This window comes from Crassostrea angulata, chromosome 6 (genome assembly GCF_025612915.1).
Source record: "Crassostrea angulata isolate pt1a10 chromosome 6, ASM2561291v2, whole genome shotgun sequence".
Classification (NCBI taxonomy): Eukaryota; Metazoa; Mollusca; class Bivalvia; order Ostreida; family Ostreidae; genus Magallana; species Magallana angulata.
Window position 1 is genome coordinate 42,808,461 of NC_069116.1, and position 17,772 is coordinate 42,826,232.

The following is a 17,772-nucleotide window of genomic DNA, read 5'->3' on the forward strand; positions in this document are numbered from 1 at the left end:
AGTTTAGCTAAGTAACACTTCAATAAAGTTACCATGCATGTTTTAAAAAGTGATTTACAATACCATGTATTTTATTTAATGGTACTCAATATATGAAGTGTTACATTTCGTAACCAGAGTGTCACATGATTTTTACCAGAACGTCACGTGATCACTGTCTAAAATTTGCCGTTGGAAGACCTAGATATTGATACATGTATATGATGGATATTAATCAATTATTTAAATCCACTTTTGGAATTTATATCTATTTACATAGATTCATATTTTTAGGTATACAATCCCATACCTATAAAATTATACATGTACATCTTTAAGAAATTATGAATTTGATCAAATGGTATATATGTATTTATTATTCAGGAAAAGAAATTCACAATATGACATCCCCATTAACCTATGAAAAAACAGGCAATCCAAGAAAAAGCGGCCTCAAATTGTGATTATAAACGCAGGTCGGGAAGTGTACATGATTGTTCTGCAAATATAAGTACCATCATCGCCCATGCAGGGTTTATGATCAGGCAATTCAGTGTTATATAAAAACTTGCCTTTTTAGCTCACCAAGACGAAGTCAAGGAGAGCTTATGCTATACCCTCGGCGTCGGTGGTGGCGTCGGCGTCGGCGTCCGGACCTGGTTAAAGTTTTTGTTGCAGGTCCTGTATCCAAGCTATTACTTGTCCTATCTTCACCAAACTTGCATGGATGATGCATCTGGACCTACTTATGGAATTGAAAGACTTGGATGCTGAATCTGGGTCCTAAATTTTAGATGCTGGAGGAGTTTAAGGTTGTTGGACCAGGTTAAAGTTTTTGTTGCAGGTGCCCTTTGATAGCAATATCTAAGTTACTGCTGGTCCGTACTTCACCAAACTTGCATGGATGGTGTGCCTTATGATACTGATGCACCAGACAGGCTTGAGTGCTGAATCTAAGCTATAGGTTTCGGATGCTGGAGGAGGTTAAGGTTTTTGGAGCAGGTTTTAGTTTTTGTTGCGGGTGCCCATTGATAGCAATAACTAAGTTACTACTGGTCCTAACTTCACCAAACTTGTATGGATGATGCGTCTTATGATACTGATGCACCTGACAAGCTTGAATGCTGAATCTGAGCAATAGGTTTCGGATGCTGGAAGAGGTTAAGGTTTTTAGAGCTGGTTAAAGTTTTTGTTGCAGGTGCCCTCTGATGATTATATCTTAGTTACTACTGGTCCTAACTTCACCAAACTTGTATGGATGGTGCATCTTATGATACTGATGCACCTGACAAGCTTGAATGCTGAATCTGAGCAATAGGTTTCGGATGCTGGAGGAGGTTAAGGTTTTAAGAGCTGGTTAAATAAAGTTTTTGAAACAGGTGCCCTCTGATGATGATATCTTAGTTATTACATGTCCTTACTTCACCAGAACTTCCATGGATGGTGTGTCTTATGATACTGATGCACCTGACAGGCTTGAATGCTGAGTCTGGTTTCGGATGCTGGATAAAGTTAAGTTTTTAGGAACAGGTCACATGTTTAATAGATGATAGTACTATTTCAAACTTGCATAGTTGATTTAACTGTAATATGAATGAATTGCAGAGGTAGCTTCAGATGCAGAGCTTGATCTCCATTATCAAGGATGCGAAAAAATAAATCTTAGTTATTACAGGTCCTAACTTCACCAAACTTGAATGGATGGTGTGTCTTATGATACAGATGCACCTGACAGGCATGGATGCTGAGCCATAGGTTACGGATGCTGGGGGAAGTTAAGGTTTTAATCGCTAGTGCCCTCTGATGATGATATCTTAGTTATTACTGGTCCAAACTTCACCAAACTTGCATGGATGATGCGTCTTATGATACCAATGCACCTGATGGACTTGAATGCTGAATCTGAGCCATAGGTTTCGGATGCTGGATGAGGTTTAGTTTTTTGGAACAGGTCACATGTTTTATAGATGATAGCTTGCATTGTTGATTTAACTTTATTATAAATTAAATGCAGAGGTTGCTTCAGATGCAGAGCCTGATCTCCATTATCAAGGATGCTAAAGAAATCTCCTACCTCACTCAAACCAGCTCGATAGATAGATGTGTTTGTTGATAAATGATATTACATGAACAATATTGTTTGATATGATACAATATGATATCATATGTTATATTATAAAAGTTATACGATACGATATGATATTGTATCATTTTTTATTTTATTTTATGATATTGTATCATGATATTGTTATGTATAGTATTGTATATTATGATACAATATTGTATAATATTATATTGTATTTTTAATTTATTATTTTATCACATGATACAATTACATAAGATATTGCAAAATATTATATTGTATCCTTTGATACAATATTGTATATTCTATAATATTGTATCATACAATATTGTATAATATGATATTGGTTTCAGTAATATAGAATTATATCACATGAAATTGTATTATATGATATTGTAATATTAAATAATATTGTATCATACGATATTGTATGATATGATATTGGTTTTTATGATATATTATCATATCACATGAAATTGTATTATATGATATTGTAATATATATTATTGTGTCATATGATACAATATGTATAATATAATAATGTATTTTATAATATTTTACTTTATCACATGATATTGTATCATTTGATAAGATACAATGTTGGAATCAAATTATATTGTATTACATGATATAATATCATATAATGTATCAAAATATGTTTCAGTGTCATTCAATATAATATCATACTATATTATACAATATAATATCATGTTTCAATGTTATGATGTATTAATGACAGTATTATGTAATATGATATTGTAATATAATACTATATTGTATAATATTTTATGATATTGTATTATGTGATCAAATACAATAAGGTATAACACAATACAATGTCATATTATACGTTACAATATCATATCTCATTATTGTTTATTACGGTTTTTATTGTAGTATATGATATATAATATAAATATGACATGATGCAATATTTAATTTTATATCATTGCATTGATTTACATATGAACATATGATTATCATAAAAAATTTTATCAGATGATATACGATATTTTGTCAAAACAGAATCCATGAATATCCAAGATCATAAAGTATGATTTTCATATAAAATGATAAAGGTGGTCTTATGTAGGTGATGTCTCATAAGGGTGATGCTCCGTCTCGGTGAGCTTAGTAATCTATGATTACCTATGTTTTTAATTATTGTCAATTATGATCTGTTTCAAGGCTATAAATATTTCATTTCTTTCTCTTATTTAGCCTTGCTGTGTGTATAAGTTAATTATTTTGAGTTGCAAAAAACTAAGTGCACTCTGTTTCAGAGAATGAATGCAATTTCATTTTATAATTAAATTGCCTTCATCTCCAATTCAGACAACATGAGAGCTTGTAGAAACTTACATGTACAAATATTCTGCCTCTACAAATAGATTGTTGGGTGAAAGTAATAGAAGATAATTGATTTCGATATTATTTAATTTCAATGTGTGTTGTACATGTACTTAATAGTATGGTAAAAAATTTCACATATTGTGTTGTATGTCAAAAGATCAAAAACAGCACTTTAATGGTTGCTCTCTCTCTCTCTCTCTTTCTCTCTCTCTCTCTCTCTCTCTCTCTCTCTCTCTCTCTCTCTCTCTCTCTCTCTCTCTCTCTCTCAATAACAGTAAAGTACTTCATTAGTTCCATTTATTAATGCATCAAGGCCAACAAGCATATATTCGTATAAATTGCAGAAACAAGTTTAAATTACCTGTACATGTTTGTTTTTTAAACGCAGTAAAAGCATAATCATGTAAAATGATGACTCCACGTATTAATTATTCAAAGCAACAAAATAAAAATATGTCAACACATATACAGGTAATAGTTTAGCATGTGCAGACTAGTCTTGTATTCTGGCTCATATGACAGATAACTGACAGTCGATTGTAAAAAAAAACAAAAAAAAATTACCATGTTTTAAAATGCACTCTGCCATTTGACCTACACTGTACAGAACATAACAAAACTGCAGTGGGTTTGTTTTCTAATTGCCAATCCCATATCACTATGATTCGTTCATGGATTATGACACTCCATCTGAGTGACATCACTTCCTTGTTGCTAGGCACTGGTTGACAACCTCTATCAGATGAGAGTTCTCCAGAGCTGCAGCTACTCTCTCTTTATCTGCCAACTGTTTGTTTACTGAAGAAATAAAATATTTTGTTAACTAAGCATGTTCAAAAGGTGCAAATGATATTTAAATTTGACACAAAATCAGACAATTTCTCTGACCAATTTCTTTCCAGTGGAGTGGTTAATTTTTTATTTAGGAGGAAAGTGAATTTTTATAGTAAGAATTAAAATATTTCTAAGGCTTGTACTTAATATGAGAAAGAGTACCTGCAACTTCAGAAGCATGAGTCCCTGGAGTAATAGAAACATCAACCTAAAACATGAATTAAGATCATTATTTAAGAAATAGTGAGGTAATGAAGGAATTGTATGAAATGCTGTGATCATTAAAGCCATATTTTTATGAGAATTGGTTTGCATGAAAAATTATCCGATAATGTAATGGACACAAGTTGGTCGGGCAGTTTAAAGTTTATGTTTTCATTTTAAATCTTTGATATCAAGTTTTCAAGGTAAGATATTAATTCTTCAATGTCTTAAATCTAGCCTTTGGTAATCTTCTAACCTTAAAGCGTGGTGGAAGAGATCGAAGAAGTTTGACTCTTATGGACAGCCCTATCAGTGTTGCCATACTGCAGTGTGGAATAGTGGGGGTGAATTCTATGCCAACATAGTTATTCTCATCATCCACCTTTAGGAAGGAAAATAGTTTATGCATACATGCATGCTTATTACACTAATAATACTAATTATATTTTAGAAGTGAACATTTGATACACTGTATCAATATCAATAGATAGCAGGTTTGTTTTCCTTGTAGTTTATTAAAATCACTCAAAATCAAATGCTTTACAAAAATCGAAAAAAATGCCTTGCACAATTAATTCAAGACATATTTAGGACTCAGTGCAAGACAAGCAGCTGGGTTTTTTTTTTATTAGGAAGTATTTCTTACTTTGACTCGAGCATTTTCTACCACATTGAGCTCCTCCAGTGTCAATGGATGTTCTGGGTCATTGATGTTTCTTATCATATCTGGAAAAAATTAATCCAAGTTATTATCCTCATCATCCTGGTGACTGTGAGATTTATACGATTAAAAAACATGCCATACAGATGCAAAACTGATATGTTCAGCTGTCAACACAGCAAAAACACTCATGTGTCTTTAATCTTTAACACTTTGGTTAATGATATCATAGTATGCTAGTATTATTTAATAATGCAATTAATATATGCCACTTATTCTCAGTTATCATGTTTGACATCTTTTTAACTGAACACACGCTTCTCAAGCAGTACATTTACTCAATATCTCGTGACAATCAGACCAGTTTAAATACCAGCGCCAGATAGCTCACTTGATAGAGCACCTGACTAGAGATTCAGTGGGTCCGTGTTCGAACCCTGGTCTGTCATTATTTCTCCCATCCCTTTACAATTTATTAGTAAAATATGGGATTCCACAAAGGTATTTGATTAAAACTAACATCAAACTTCAAGGTGTGTCCAAACTAGTAAATATGGCTTACATCATGCGAAACAAAGCAATTCTAAAATAAAGACAGGTGTGTTTTAATGGAGTGTTCTTAGTATGATTTAATGGTCCAAACTTGTTTACGCACACCAATGGTTTACGCACAGGGGCTCGTCACAAAGTTCCTTGTGTATTTTATTGTACAGAGCAGAGACATAAATAACTGTTATTTATGTCTCTGTACAGAGGTGGTAGATATGAAAAGTTGAAAGACTTCGTGACGAGCCCCTGTGGTTTACGTAAGGATTTCATGTGCTTTAACGAAGTCTATACAATGGAGTTTAGAGAGCACATATATTACCAAACACTTCTCTGTCGTCGATTTTATCGGTAACATCATCGTCTTCCTCTTCAGGCAAGACCTGTCGCTCCTTGCTCTGTTCAAAAATCACTGGATTGGCATTGTCAAGTTTTCCAGCCATGCCTCTACTCCGGATATTGAAAGTATGATCTAAAAAGAAAACCATCCAAGAGGTACTTGGGTTTTCGTGTTTTTATAAGTTTTCCGTTTCACCTGAAAAAAAAACATGATAATAGATTCGAATTATTTTTGGTTTATTAACTGCATTAATTTAACACAAAAGAAAAGGTTTGCTCTGTGTTTCTGACTCATTAAATCGATTTTTGTTTGGATTGCGTTTAAAGGGAAATAACTCTTTCATAGGTACATTATTTAGCAATGGAAAAACTCAGTGAAACTGGTTATTCTTTATTAATAAATAATTATTGTTTACAATGCGTCTTTGTTTTATTTGTTGTCTATAAAAAATCAAAAATCTAACCTTACACTTGATTAGGTATTCTTTAATTTTATACAATTCAGTGTATTATTTATGTATCTCCCTTCAATCCAATTTTGAACTCAAGAGACGAAATCTATGTAGATTTATCACAATTAAAGTGGAATACAATAAGCTGCAGGTCTGTAGATCCTGGCCTGAAAAAATTTGTATGGACAACAGGTTTCCAATCCCAATTTCTTCATACCGGGAGCTGCTGACCTCGAGCTGGAGTACAAAATTTTTCTGGAGAGAAGCTCTCGGAGATAAATCAAAATATCGGATGAAGTGACAAATCTTAGATTTATAGTTAGCACATTATTATAGCATGTCGCAAGCCATGGTCTAGAGTCTGCATAGCTGCAGGAATAGCTCTCTCTCCAGATGGGAGAGAATCTAGGTGTGGATCTATAGTTGGTCAATGGGTCCGGATCCCTCTCCCGAGAAAAAAAAATGTCTGGATCTAAGCGTGGGATCATACATATTGGCTGCTTGGTTTTGTGGGAAAGTTTGCAGGGAACAAGATATAAAAGAAGGGGGTTTTTTCTCTTAGGAGCAGCCCAGTGGTCCAGAAGTGAAGCCTTCGGGAACAAAACAAATAGATGCTCATAGATTTTGCGCATGAATAACAGAGTTAATTTAAACAAAATATTAAAATTGAGTAAATAACCTTTGCAAATCTTGCAATAATATCTCAGTATCTCAGGCTCTAGTCTGAATTTTTTGACTATGTATGTAAATTAAAAATTACATTTTTTGGCCTAAAGATTATATTCTTGAAAATGAAATCAAATTGTTTTTAATATATTGTCTTTCTTACTAAGATAAAGGAACCATGATATTGGGGTGCATCTTTTTGAGATAACTGTGACACAAGTGAGAACACAAATGAATCAAATTACCACATACAGCTTTATTTCTGAACATGTGAATAAAGAAAAAGCAACAAAGAGGGAAAATGTGATAACATATTTATAACACTGGTAAATGTAATATTTGGCAAGAACATATTAATTAAACCCAGAAGGAGTCATGATTTAATTGGATTGTAAAGGTAAGTGATAATAGCACACACAAGAAATCCAGTAATGCATAGAAAAGTCTTACTATAAATGCATCTACATGTATTATATATTCTGTATCACAAAACAATATATAATAGAACTCTTACATTGCATTAATTTGAAAAAAGAGTGACATGCGGTAAGGATACAAAATCTAGCTCCATTGGAATCTCAGACTGACAAAATTTTGACTATTCCTGGTACAAATACAGTTCAACTTTGATATCTTGAATACAATGGATATGTCAAAGTGATTTGTAAGTCCCAACCCCTTATTTTTAAAAGTATTTTACCCTTGATATCTCAAATACTGATACCTTGAAGTTTTTAAACAGTCCCATCTAGCTGGTTCCAGAAAACGAAATTCGACTGTATTTTTAAAATAATGTGGAATCATCATTGTTCATTGGGGGACCAATTTTTGGGCCTAGCCCACAAATTTTACTCCCCATGAACATATATACAATCATTTGTTTCACATTTATTTAAATTATTCCCATTACACTACCAACAAATTTACGTCTTCAAAAACCAGGCAAATGTTGGCTACTCATGAACATTGACCCCCAGGAATAAAAATGATTCCACAGTTATAATTTAATACTCAGTATAGCAAGTATAAATAAGCAATTAACAAATCAATATTATGTAGGCATTAGAAGGAATAATTTTGGAATTTCAATAATAATCTAACTGAACACTCTTTCAAAAAAAGGGGGGGGGGGAGGGAAGTACTCGTATCAACTTGTGGATAAATGGAAGGACACAACAACTATTAGACTCAATCACATTTCATAATAGATTAGATATGCACATAGATTAGTGGATCATAATTTTTTAAGAAAAAACTTTGTATAACATGTAAATAAACAGATATATAAACATCATTTTTTTTAAAATAGCAAATTATGTAATTACAATATCCATGCATATAAATGCATAGTTTTGAGTGCACCATATCAACAAATGTATAATTAAAGAACATGTATGAAAATTCAAGTGTAGCAAAGAACACAGAATATATTTGAACATATTTAACATGACGAGGAAAGAGACTTATGGTCAATATCACCAAGATAATATCAGCATATAAATTAACATACCTGGTAAATGTAAAAAAAAAAAATGTATATATTGGTACACTGTATGTATCAAAATATCATAAGTATAGTATAGGTAGTTTTACTTTGAAAAAGCATTTCATAAAACCTGGTTTATGTACAAGAATAAGTATCAATCAACTTTTGCAGAAATATAAATAAAGATCAAATAATTATTGGATATCACAACAAAGGAAAAAATATTTCTGTTGAGAGGAATGCCATTTATATTGGAAGCTGTTTTTAAGACTCTTTATTTTTCAAAAAAAAAAAGCTTATACAAGTAGCTTCCAACTACAATAATAAATTAAGTAGCAAACAAAAAGGTAAAAAAAAAAAAAATCAAGTCTATCAATTCCCATATAAATGTCCAAAACACATTTCCAGAATTTTCATGAACCCATTTTGTCACAGCAATTGTTAGCAAATTGCCATCTCTAAGTCTCTTGTACAGCCTAAATATATCCATCAAAGTGATTATAGATCATGTGAGGTTTTCATAAACACTTATCACAAGTTGCTGTGTTAACACCTCTTATTTTTTCTTCCCTATGATAAGTTCCTCATCAATATCTTCTAGGTGGGTCTTCAAGTTTGGGTGGTAACTGATTCTACAGTACGATTCACCAGAGTATTTCACTCGGGCTCCCTGAAAAAAAATAAGGCTCCATTGTATCAAACACAGGATTTTTTTTTAAATTTAAATTTGTACTATAATTCAGAATGATGCATCTGATTAATGTTTAATATTCAATTTCTCTTAATATAATTAACACTTAACTGAACTAAATACTAAAGAATTTTTATTTTAATACTGTAATTACAAATGTAGAAAGAAAAACCCACACAGTATATTTTACAGTAAAACATATATGTTAACACTTGAGGCTCCAAGACGAGCAATTTTTGATTCATTCTAAATGTACGGTAGTTCCTTATCTCCAATAACTTTAGAATACATTGTTAAGATAGGGAAATAAAACTGCCTTTGTTGTAAGTGTGAATTTATGATATAAAAGAATGCTACTGTTAACCATTTTTTTTGGTACGTTAAACCTCACCTGGAACTTGCAGTCTGGGGCCTTGATTAAAAGGTCCACCATTTTTTTCATGCATGGAATAAGGTCTTTCTCGGCATAGCGGGAGAAGTAGGACAGTCCAAGAGTCCAGCTGGACTTGTCAGAGACCAGGATTTTCCTGGCCAGACAAACTGCTGCAGAGGCCATCAGGGAGGGAACAGTGCACACAAAATCATCGGAGGTGAGGGTCAGGTCCAACAGGTACTTGGTCATCTGTCTCATCTACACAAAGGAGCAGGACTACTTCATGTAAACATTTTTGTTTTATCTTTTATATTTTTTTTAATAAAATACACTTAAGACTTCCTTTCTCTGAATTCTGTGAAGCATATTTTGGCATGTAAGGTATTTGGTGGAAATTGACTTTTCAACAAATTAGCATAAATTTTACATTGTGCATGCAGGTACTCATACAATTTTGAATGCTACTAATCTATCTAAATTTGTATGTGCTTAGCATTTACTGGTAAACTTGATTCGTTGCAAGAAGCTTCTTCTAAAGAACACTAAACAGAATTCAAAACCCAATGAATCATCTTTTCAAAACATCTACTTTATGGCCGTATAGTTTTTGAAACTTTTTTCAGAGAATTCTCCAGACTTTATCAACAACTCTTTGAGTGTCAGTACATTGAATAATAAAAAAATGCAAAAGCTGTTAAAATTTTGGAAAGACTTTTAACCCTGCAAAGATGAATTCTTAAATGTACTTCTTTTCCTGAAAGATTTTACACCTACTTCTTTTGGAAGGTCACTCTCAATCAAAAGAATTTTGTCCATGAAGACTGTGACATCTACAATGTTGAGGTCAAACCCAATGGTTCTCAGAATCTGTCTCTCCATCTTGAGGACCTGGTTCTTGTCATAGGTGTTGTCTGTCAAATAGCACAGGGTCTGCACCTGTCAATCATATTGCAAACTCTTACTTGCAAAATTAAAAGAGTTTCACTTTCTAATCCATCATCAGAAATTAAGGTGGTATGGGACATCTGTCAATATTAATGTGAAATAAAGAACATTATACTTAAAATATTTTCACAGTTTTAAATTTTACAATATTCAACAAAAAAATATGTTAAAATTTGTTTGGAAAGGTAAAATTTTAAAATCCCCAGCGGGGTTCAAACTCATGATTTACAGCTCTAACCCACTGCGCTACACTGTTAGGTGACAGCTTTGGGATAGAAACTACCAGTATTTATAGAATTACATTTGATTTCGTTGTTTATTTTGATAAATAGTATGTCACAAAATAGAAGTCTCCTGTTCCGATCCCCCTTAACCTATATCCTGTACTCTGTCACATGCGCACACTGATTCACCGATAGGGGGCCAACTCAATTAACTTCTTATATTTTAAAGTTTATGAATATTCATTCATTTCACACGTTATGCACAGTGCATGTATTTCTATTTACTCGTACAGTTAATCTTAATTCAGTATACTTAAATTTAGTTTTTTTCTATTTCCAACACCAAAAATGTTCATGCAAATATTAATGAAAACTGTGATCCATTTTAATGATTTATAAGTTACATGATCCTTGCATGATTTCTCTCAAATGTTTTCTGAATGCAATAAAATCATTGAAGCAATAATTTAATTCAAATGAAATGCCATAGTCTTGGAGACTCCATGCAATGCCTACCTCGGGAGCAAATCGTTCGTGATACTTGGCAGCAATAAGCAGACAGGTGATTCCGACCAGTTGGAAAGTGTTCAGGGGGATTCTTTGAAAGGTAAGGAACCGGTCCACCAGTTCAACAGTCAGGTGCAAAGTTTGCTGGGAGAGCTCTTGGTGAACCTTGAATACCAAGATAGTACGTTATTATGTACATCAATTCAAAACATTCATCTGTTAATTATTCATTTAACAAATGAAATCTTAATACTATACAAATATTGACTGGGGTTGAGGGCAACATTGATTATATTAGCCCCCGAGGGATGAAATATTGCCCGACGCGAAGCGGAGGGCAATATTTTTGTCCCAAGGGGGCTAATATAATCAATGTTGTCCGAAAACACAGTCAACATTTGTTTTGTTATATGAAGAAACAAACCAAAATTTAAGAAAGTAATTGAAAACAGATCGCCGTAATTTTCTCAGCTCAACAAAGAATTCACGAATTCAATTTCGTGCAAAGTTCATTTCCAAAATATCCTCAGCATCAAACGGTCACTGGTGATATTCCGCCGACTGTAGGAATTTTAAAAAATACAGATGTTCTACCTGATTTTACTTCACAGTAATTCGCAAATCCTTATATCTGTTATGATAGCAAACCATCGCATTGCGCGTCCGTTATTTACTTGCCTTGACTGACTGTCTCTTATGACGTCACCTTGTTTTGGAGTCGCGAAGAGTTATTTACGTCATCGTTTACGAATCAACTAATCGGAGGCGATTATTTGAAATAGAGGGAATGTTCTCTTGATATTATTCCAAGCCGGTCAATATAAAAAAAATATTGACTGGTCAATATTTTTTGGACGAGCTAATATTACAGTTATTGACTATTTGTCTATATAGAGTTATATAGTGAGAATATATATTTCTGAATATAACAAAGTAATATATAGACCAGTTGAACATGCATTGCCAAACTCGAAGATGATACCTAATGTGGTTCCAAAGTTTTTGTCGAAAATCAAAATTTTGACAGACAGACTAATGGAGACAGGGAAAAATATTTCATGCCTACAATCTCCAAGGGCACAAGAATAAACATGCTCTGGTACTTTAACTTTCATGAACATATATATTGCATTTAATAATTTCTCGAGTTCCTTAACTTGTGTGCACATTATTCAGTTTGTATGAACATATTTTATCCTATTGCTGATCGAGCTTTTGGAACCATATACAGTCAGACTCATTCATAAGAGCAACATAATGGAACACTTAAACTTTTTTGTCTGTCTGTATAAATTCTATTGATATGAGATTGTACGACGGAATAACAAACCTGAACTTGTATGAACCAGTCTGTCAGGATGCTTCTCATTTGTGGAGTCACTTCTCCATTGTTGCTAAGGAAATTCTCGGGGTAGACAAATCTTCTCTCCAAGTACTGTCGAAAAATTATAAACAAAAATTCTGATATACAATTAAATAATTTAATTCTGGTTGTAACGCGCTTTCTGATTGGCTAAAAGATTATTTTATATCGTATAAAGAATGTTGCCTACGTCATAGTAAGACTAACGTCAAAAAATGTATCAATACGCCTGACGTTACGTTTGAATTTTGTATAATTTTACGTCATTTTAAAGGTCAAATGACCGTTTTTATCTACAATGAAGAGTAAAAAAATTAAATTATAAGCAATGAATTCAATATTTATTAATTTTATACGATATAAAATGGTTTGAAACAGTTTACGCTTTTTTATAAACCGCTTCGCGGTTTATAAAGCGTAAACTGCCCCAAACCATTTTATATCGTATAAAACAAATAAATATTGAATTCATTCCTTAAATATTATCACAGTCAACAGCTTAAATTATTAATTTAAATGCATGCCTAAAGCAAAGTCACTTTAAATTCATGCTTACAGCGGATTAGGTATACTTTCATTAGCCTAGCTTTTCTTAAAATTGTGTAATAAACATATCATACAAATCAAATTATTGTTAAATCAGATCAAAATCACTTAATTGTTCCTGGCACTTCACCTCCATCTTTTACTGTAACCCAAGTCCATATAATAAAACAATGAATTATATGCTGGGAGCAATGTGTCCAGACCTGTAGATATTCGTAGATGTCCTCCGAGTATTCTGGACTGTTGAATGGTCCATCAAGTCTGCTAGTGATCTCCTGGATTTCCTCTGGGATCTTTACCTGGACTTGCCGTATCTTCTGTAGAGGGTCCACAAAATCTATGTCCATGGGAAGGAAATCTATAAGGCGAATAAGTTTGGCTCCACATGATCAAATGTTAGAATCGAGGGAGGGGGTGTTGGTTTAATGATGATTTTAATGAGGAAGTTACTATAATGAAGACTTTGATAAAGAATTGTTGATAATTTCAAAAGATTGTGGAAACATATGCCACATCATTTCACTATAAGCTTTTCCCAGGTTTCTGAGGTTTCTTAGTTTGGACTTAATATGGAACTAAATTCATTAAAAGCAAAAATTCAGAATCTTAACAGTTACTAAGGTACAGTGAATTAATTTCAAAGTACATGTACAAATATTGAAGTTTTGATAAATGTAGTATCAATATGACTATGAAAAAAAAAGAAGAGAAAAAGTTTTCTTATAAATCCAATCCTCAACCTATTCTGAATGGGAACAAACTTTAAAAAGAGGTATCGATTGTCTTCTCCCTACATTGAATCTACTTCTGGTTTAAAGTTCACAAGGTAAGCATTTTTGTTTTAAGATAGCACTCTGTGACAGACAGATTTGAACCAGCAACCATGCACTTACCATCATCCATCACAGCCAGTGGCTCCGGATTATTCACACTGAACACAGCCTTCTGGAGAGACCTGCTTTTCCTCAGCAACCCTCCTTTCTTAACCCATAATGAATCTACAAAACATAAAATTCATATTAAGAGGGTACCCTCAAAGCTAATACATGCATGTAATTCCAACCAACTTTCATCTTTACATTATTTCAAGAGAGCATGCATGCAGCTAGAAGAAAAATAGCTTCATTGATGCTTGATGGTAAAGTATATTTTAATATTCATTATTATATGTACATATGGGGGATGACTGTATTTATTGTATTACCTGATGTGGCCTTGATCTCACCTGATGTGGCCTTGACCTTCTGATGACCTCCTTTGAGGTAGGGCAGGGCATTGCTTTTATCCCTAAGGACTACCCTCTCCTTGGTTACCTGATCACTCTGTGTGTCATTCAGAATATAAAAGAAAATGTTTGTAAACAACAATATTCATACAACTTTGGAAACATAGATAATTACAGATTATACATCTCACAAAGAAGAATTGAAACATCTGTACGAGACCACCTTTATTAAATTACATGATAGTATAATATCATATGATAAAAAAATTGTAATATAATCATATTATTTTTTGTAAATTGTATACAATATTGTATTATTGAATATTTGTCAATACACTACTATACATTAATGTGTCATATGATTATTCATATAAATGTAGTGTATATAATAAATCAAATGATACAATATTAAAATGTATCATGATACAATATGATGTATCAAGATATGATATTGTATCATATTATAATATTGTATCATGTTATATAATTATATTGATTGTATCATTACATGATGTTGTATCAAATATAAAACTGTATCATGTAAAATGGTATTTTCATATGAAATGATATTGTATCATATGATACAATATCATTAGATACAATATTATACAATACCAAAACATGATATAACATCATATCATATAGTACAAGATCATATGATATTATTAAAAAAATGATACAATATCATATTGTATCAAATAAAATTGTACACTATTATATTATACAATACTGGGGGGAGTATAGCATAAGGTCTCCTGACTTCATCTTGGTGAGCTAAAAACTTATTTTAGCTCTCTTCATGATATTGTGAAACAAAACTATGGGAAAAAAAACTTCATTATAATTAAACCAAACATGGACACTGTCCTTTTTTAATGATAACTTTATTCATGTGATTCTTGCCCTCATCATATCAGGCAACCAAGTTTTCAGTACAGTCACAAAATGTTTTAGTATACAATGTTGGTGTATTCTCACTCACTAAACAAATTACTTGTAATTTATTCAGGTCTATTTTGAAAGGTCAACATTTTGGGGAAATGTTATCTCAAATCACCCCTTGCACCCACCTTTTTAAACATTTTGCTGGTTTAAGTTTTAAAAGATATGTACATTGGGTCATGGTGCATGATCCTGCTATAGAACACATTTCCAATATGTGGCATCAACAACCATTAGATCTTTATCTTTTACCATGGTCATTGTAATGCAATAGTATATGACATGTGTGTTGTCCTATGTATGTGCCTTCCCATGCAGATTTTACCTGAGACAGATTTTTACCCAGAACCTCCCCCCTGCTCTGGGGGCTGACATCCATCCCTTCCACATGGTTCTCCTTTCTTGTTGGCTGCTTCTCAAATGGCACATTCTCCTTGTTGCTCTCGGATTGCAACACGGTTTTCTGTTTACCAGAGTTATTTCTCTGTGTTCCTCTGAGGCCAAGCAAGGCAGCCATTTGTCTATTACGGGATGTAGCTTCAATTCAATCAATAAAATCGACATTGAAGTTCAACATTCATGAAAAGAATCCAAACTTTCATTTTAGATTTTCCACTCCGAGTTAAAAGTAAATAAAATTTCAACATGCATTCATAGAATTAAGTGCATATACAAAATCTATTAATGTGTTTGAGATTACATTTTCCGCGATAGACTTACTCTCCGTTGTTGCAATCCTTTTCAGCTTTTTGTCTCCAAACACTAAAACAGTGTTTACGTTTTCATTTGCTTTGAATACCCGGTTCCGGTCACGTGACGAGTGAAAAGAAGTCATGTTCGATAGACCATTCTTGGCCCCGGCGGCGGCCCGATATAATTATACTTGATCCTATATGTCCTTGAAAATTATAATTGCACGAGAAAGAGTAGCCATCTTAATTTTAAATCTTGGAACGCATATGTTCATTGTGTACACGTAGCTAGTGTGCATGTACACATACGTGCTTCTCTGAAACATTTAAACGATAAGATGCATTCTTTGGTGATTCATTCGGCAAATGAAGGTAGCGACATTGCAGAAAAAATGCATAACCCGCTACAACGGGTTGTAAATTTTTTCTGCAATGATCGCTACCTTAATAACCCGCATGAATCATCAAAGAAAGCATTTTATTGTTTATATTAACATCTTTCTTTAAACTAATTAATAAATTGATTATGAAAAGTAAAATTAACTAAATTACTGCCAATAAGTACATTAGCTACAAGACACAGTCAATTCGAATCCTGTAAGACTTTGAGTCTGACCTCATCATGAATATTTCGTGCAGTCCGTGAATTTTCTTAGGTTGCTGTAGGTTTCGATCAATCGATAAACAGGGCGTGTCAATTTCAGTCCTGTCAGTTACAGTCGCTGTAGATTTTGACCAATCGATACTGTAAGTTCCTAATTAAACGCGAGGAATTAATCTCCGCGTAAAATCGCGAGAAGCCCGTCTCGCGAATTCTAAAATCTCGCTTTTAAGTTTAGGAGACATGTGAACTACATGAAACTATGATGAAATTTCGCCATTCGCGATTTTATGTTCTCGCGATTTGATGGCAAATCGTTGAATCGCGGAATTAACGTAAAATAAGGAATCTACAGTAAACGGGGCGTGTAGATTTCAGTCTGGCTGTTTCTATAGAACTATGAATTAACTATAAATATATATACTATAATAGCTATAGTATATGTATATTTGTTCCTTTCTGAAAGTGACAGGTGACATTCGTAAAACCTCGGTTGATTAAAGGGAGATTTCTTTCAAGAAAGTTGTTTTAAAGAGGCATGGTCACAATTTTGGTCAACATTTTTTTTTCGATTTTAATGTTCACAATATTTCAGTGATGCATTTTAATAGGCAACCAAAATTTGATTGTCATTCGTTTAGTTATAAGCGAGTTACAGATCTTACATGCAATTCTTTGCTATGTAAACAAAGCTTTTGTTTACATTTTGAATGTTCAGTACAAAATTTCAGTTTTAGACCTTAATGAATGTGTTGAAGTTTCGCGTTTCAAAAGTTTCGCGTTAATTCTCGAAAGTTACGCGAAATATCGCAAAACTAACGCGTTTACTGGCGAAAGTTAAGCGTTTATTCGCGAAACTAACGCGTTTATTCGCGAAAGTTGCGCCTTTATTCGCGAAACTAATGCGCTTATTCGCGAAAGTTACGCGTTTATTCGCGAAGAAAATATTTTTTTTTTACCTACGAAAATGAGCTCAATGGGCTTTTGTAAGATAGAGTAAATTATATCCTGAATATCAAACTTTTCACGAGACATGTAACAAATTATATATTTGCATCTA

At 32.9% G+C, this 17,772-nt stretch overlaps 2 protein-coding genes across 3 annotated transcripts; both read right to left on the reverse strand.

Moving 5' to 3' along the window:
* Positions 1-3,698: 3,698 nt before the first annotated feature.
* Positions 3,699-6,137, reverse strand: LOC128188952 (cytosolic iron-sulfur assembly component 2B-like). The gene is made up of 5 exons (XM_052860287.1): positions 5,983-6,137; positions 5,100-5,179; positions 4,710-4,835; positions 4,412-4,457; positions 3,699-4,213 (listed from the first exon to the last, which is right to left on the reverse strand). The coding sequence occupies exons 1-5, from the start codon at positions 6,101-6,103 to the stop codon at positions 4,116-4,118; spliced, it is 471 nt and encodes a 156-aa protein (XP_052716247.1). The 5' UTR covers positions 6,104-6,137; the 3' UTR covers positions 3,699-4,115.
* Positions 6,138-7,353: 1,216 nt separating this feature from the next.
* LOC128186583 (G2/mitotic-specific cyclin-B-like) lies at positions 7,354-16,269 on the reverse strand. Of its 2 annotated transcripts, none has more exons than XM_052856410.1 (10): positions 16,140-16,269; positions 15,745-15,956; positions 14,457-14,574; positions 14,146-14,250; positions 13,456-13,589; positions 12,674-12,778; positions 11,353-11,508; positions 10,442-10,603; positions 9,686-9,925; positions 7,354-9,273 (listed from the first exon to the last, which is right to left on the reverse strand). In XM_052856410.1, the coding sequence occupies exons 1-10, from the start codon at positions 16,252-16,254 to the stop codon at positions 9,160-9,162; spliced, it is 1,461 nt and encodes a 486-aa protein (XP_052712370.1). In that variant the 5' UTR covers positions 16,255-16,269; the 3' UTR covers positions 7,354-9,159. The 2 variants fall into 2 exon arrangements, with proteins under 2 accessions (XP_052712370.1, XP_052712369.1); XM_052856409.1 differs by having other exon boundaries at positions 13,456-13,610.
* Positions 16,270-17,772: the final 1,503 nt, after the last annotated feature.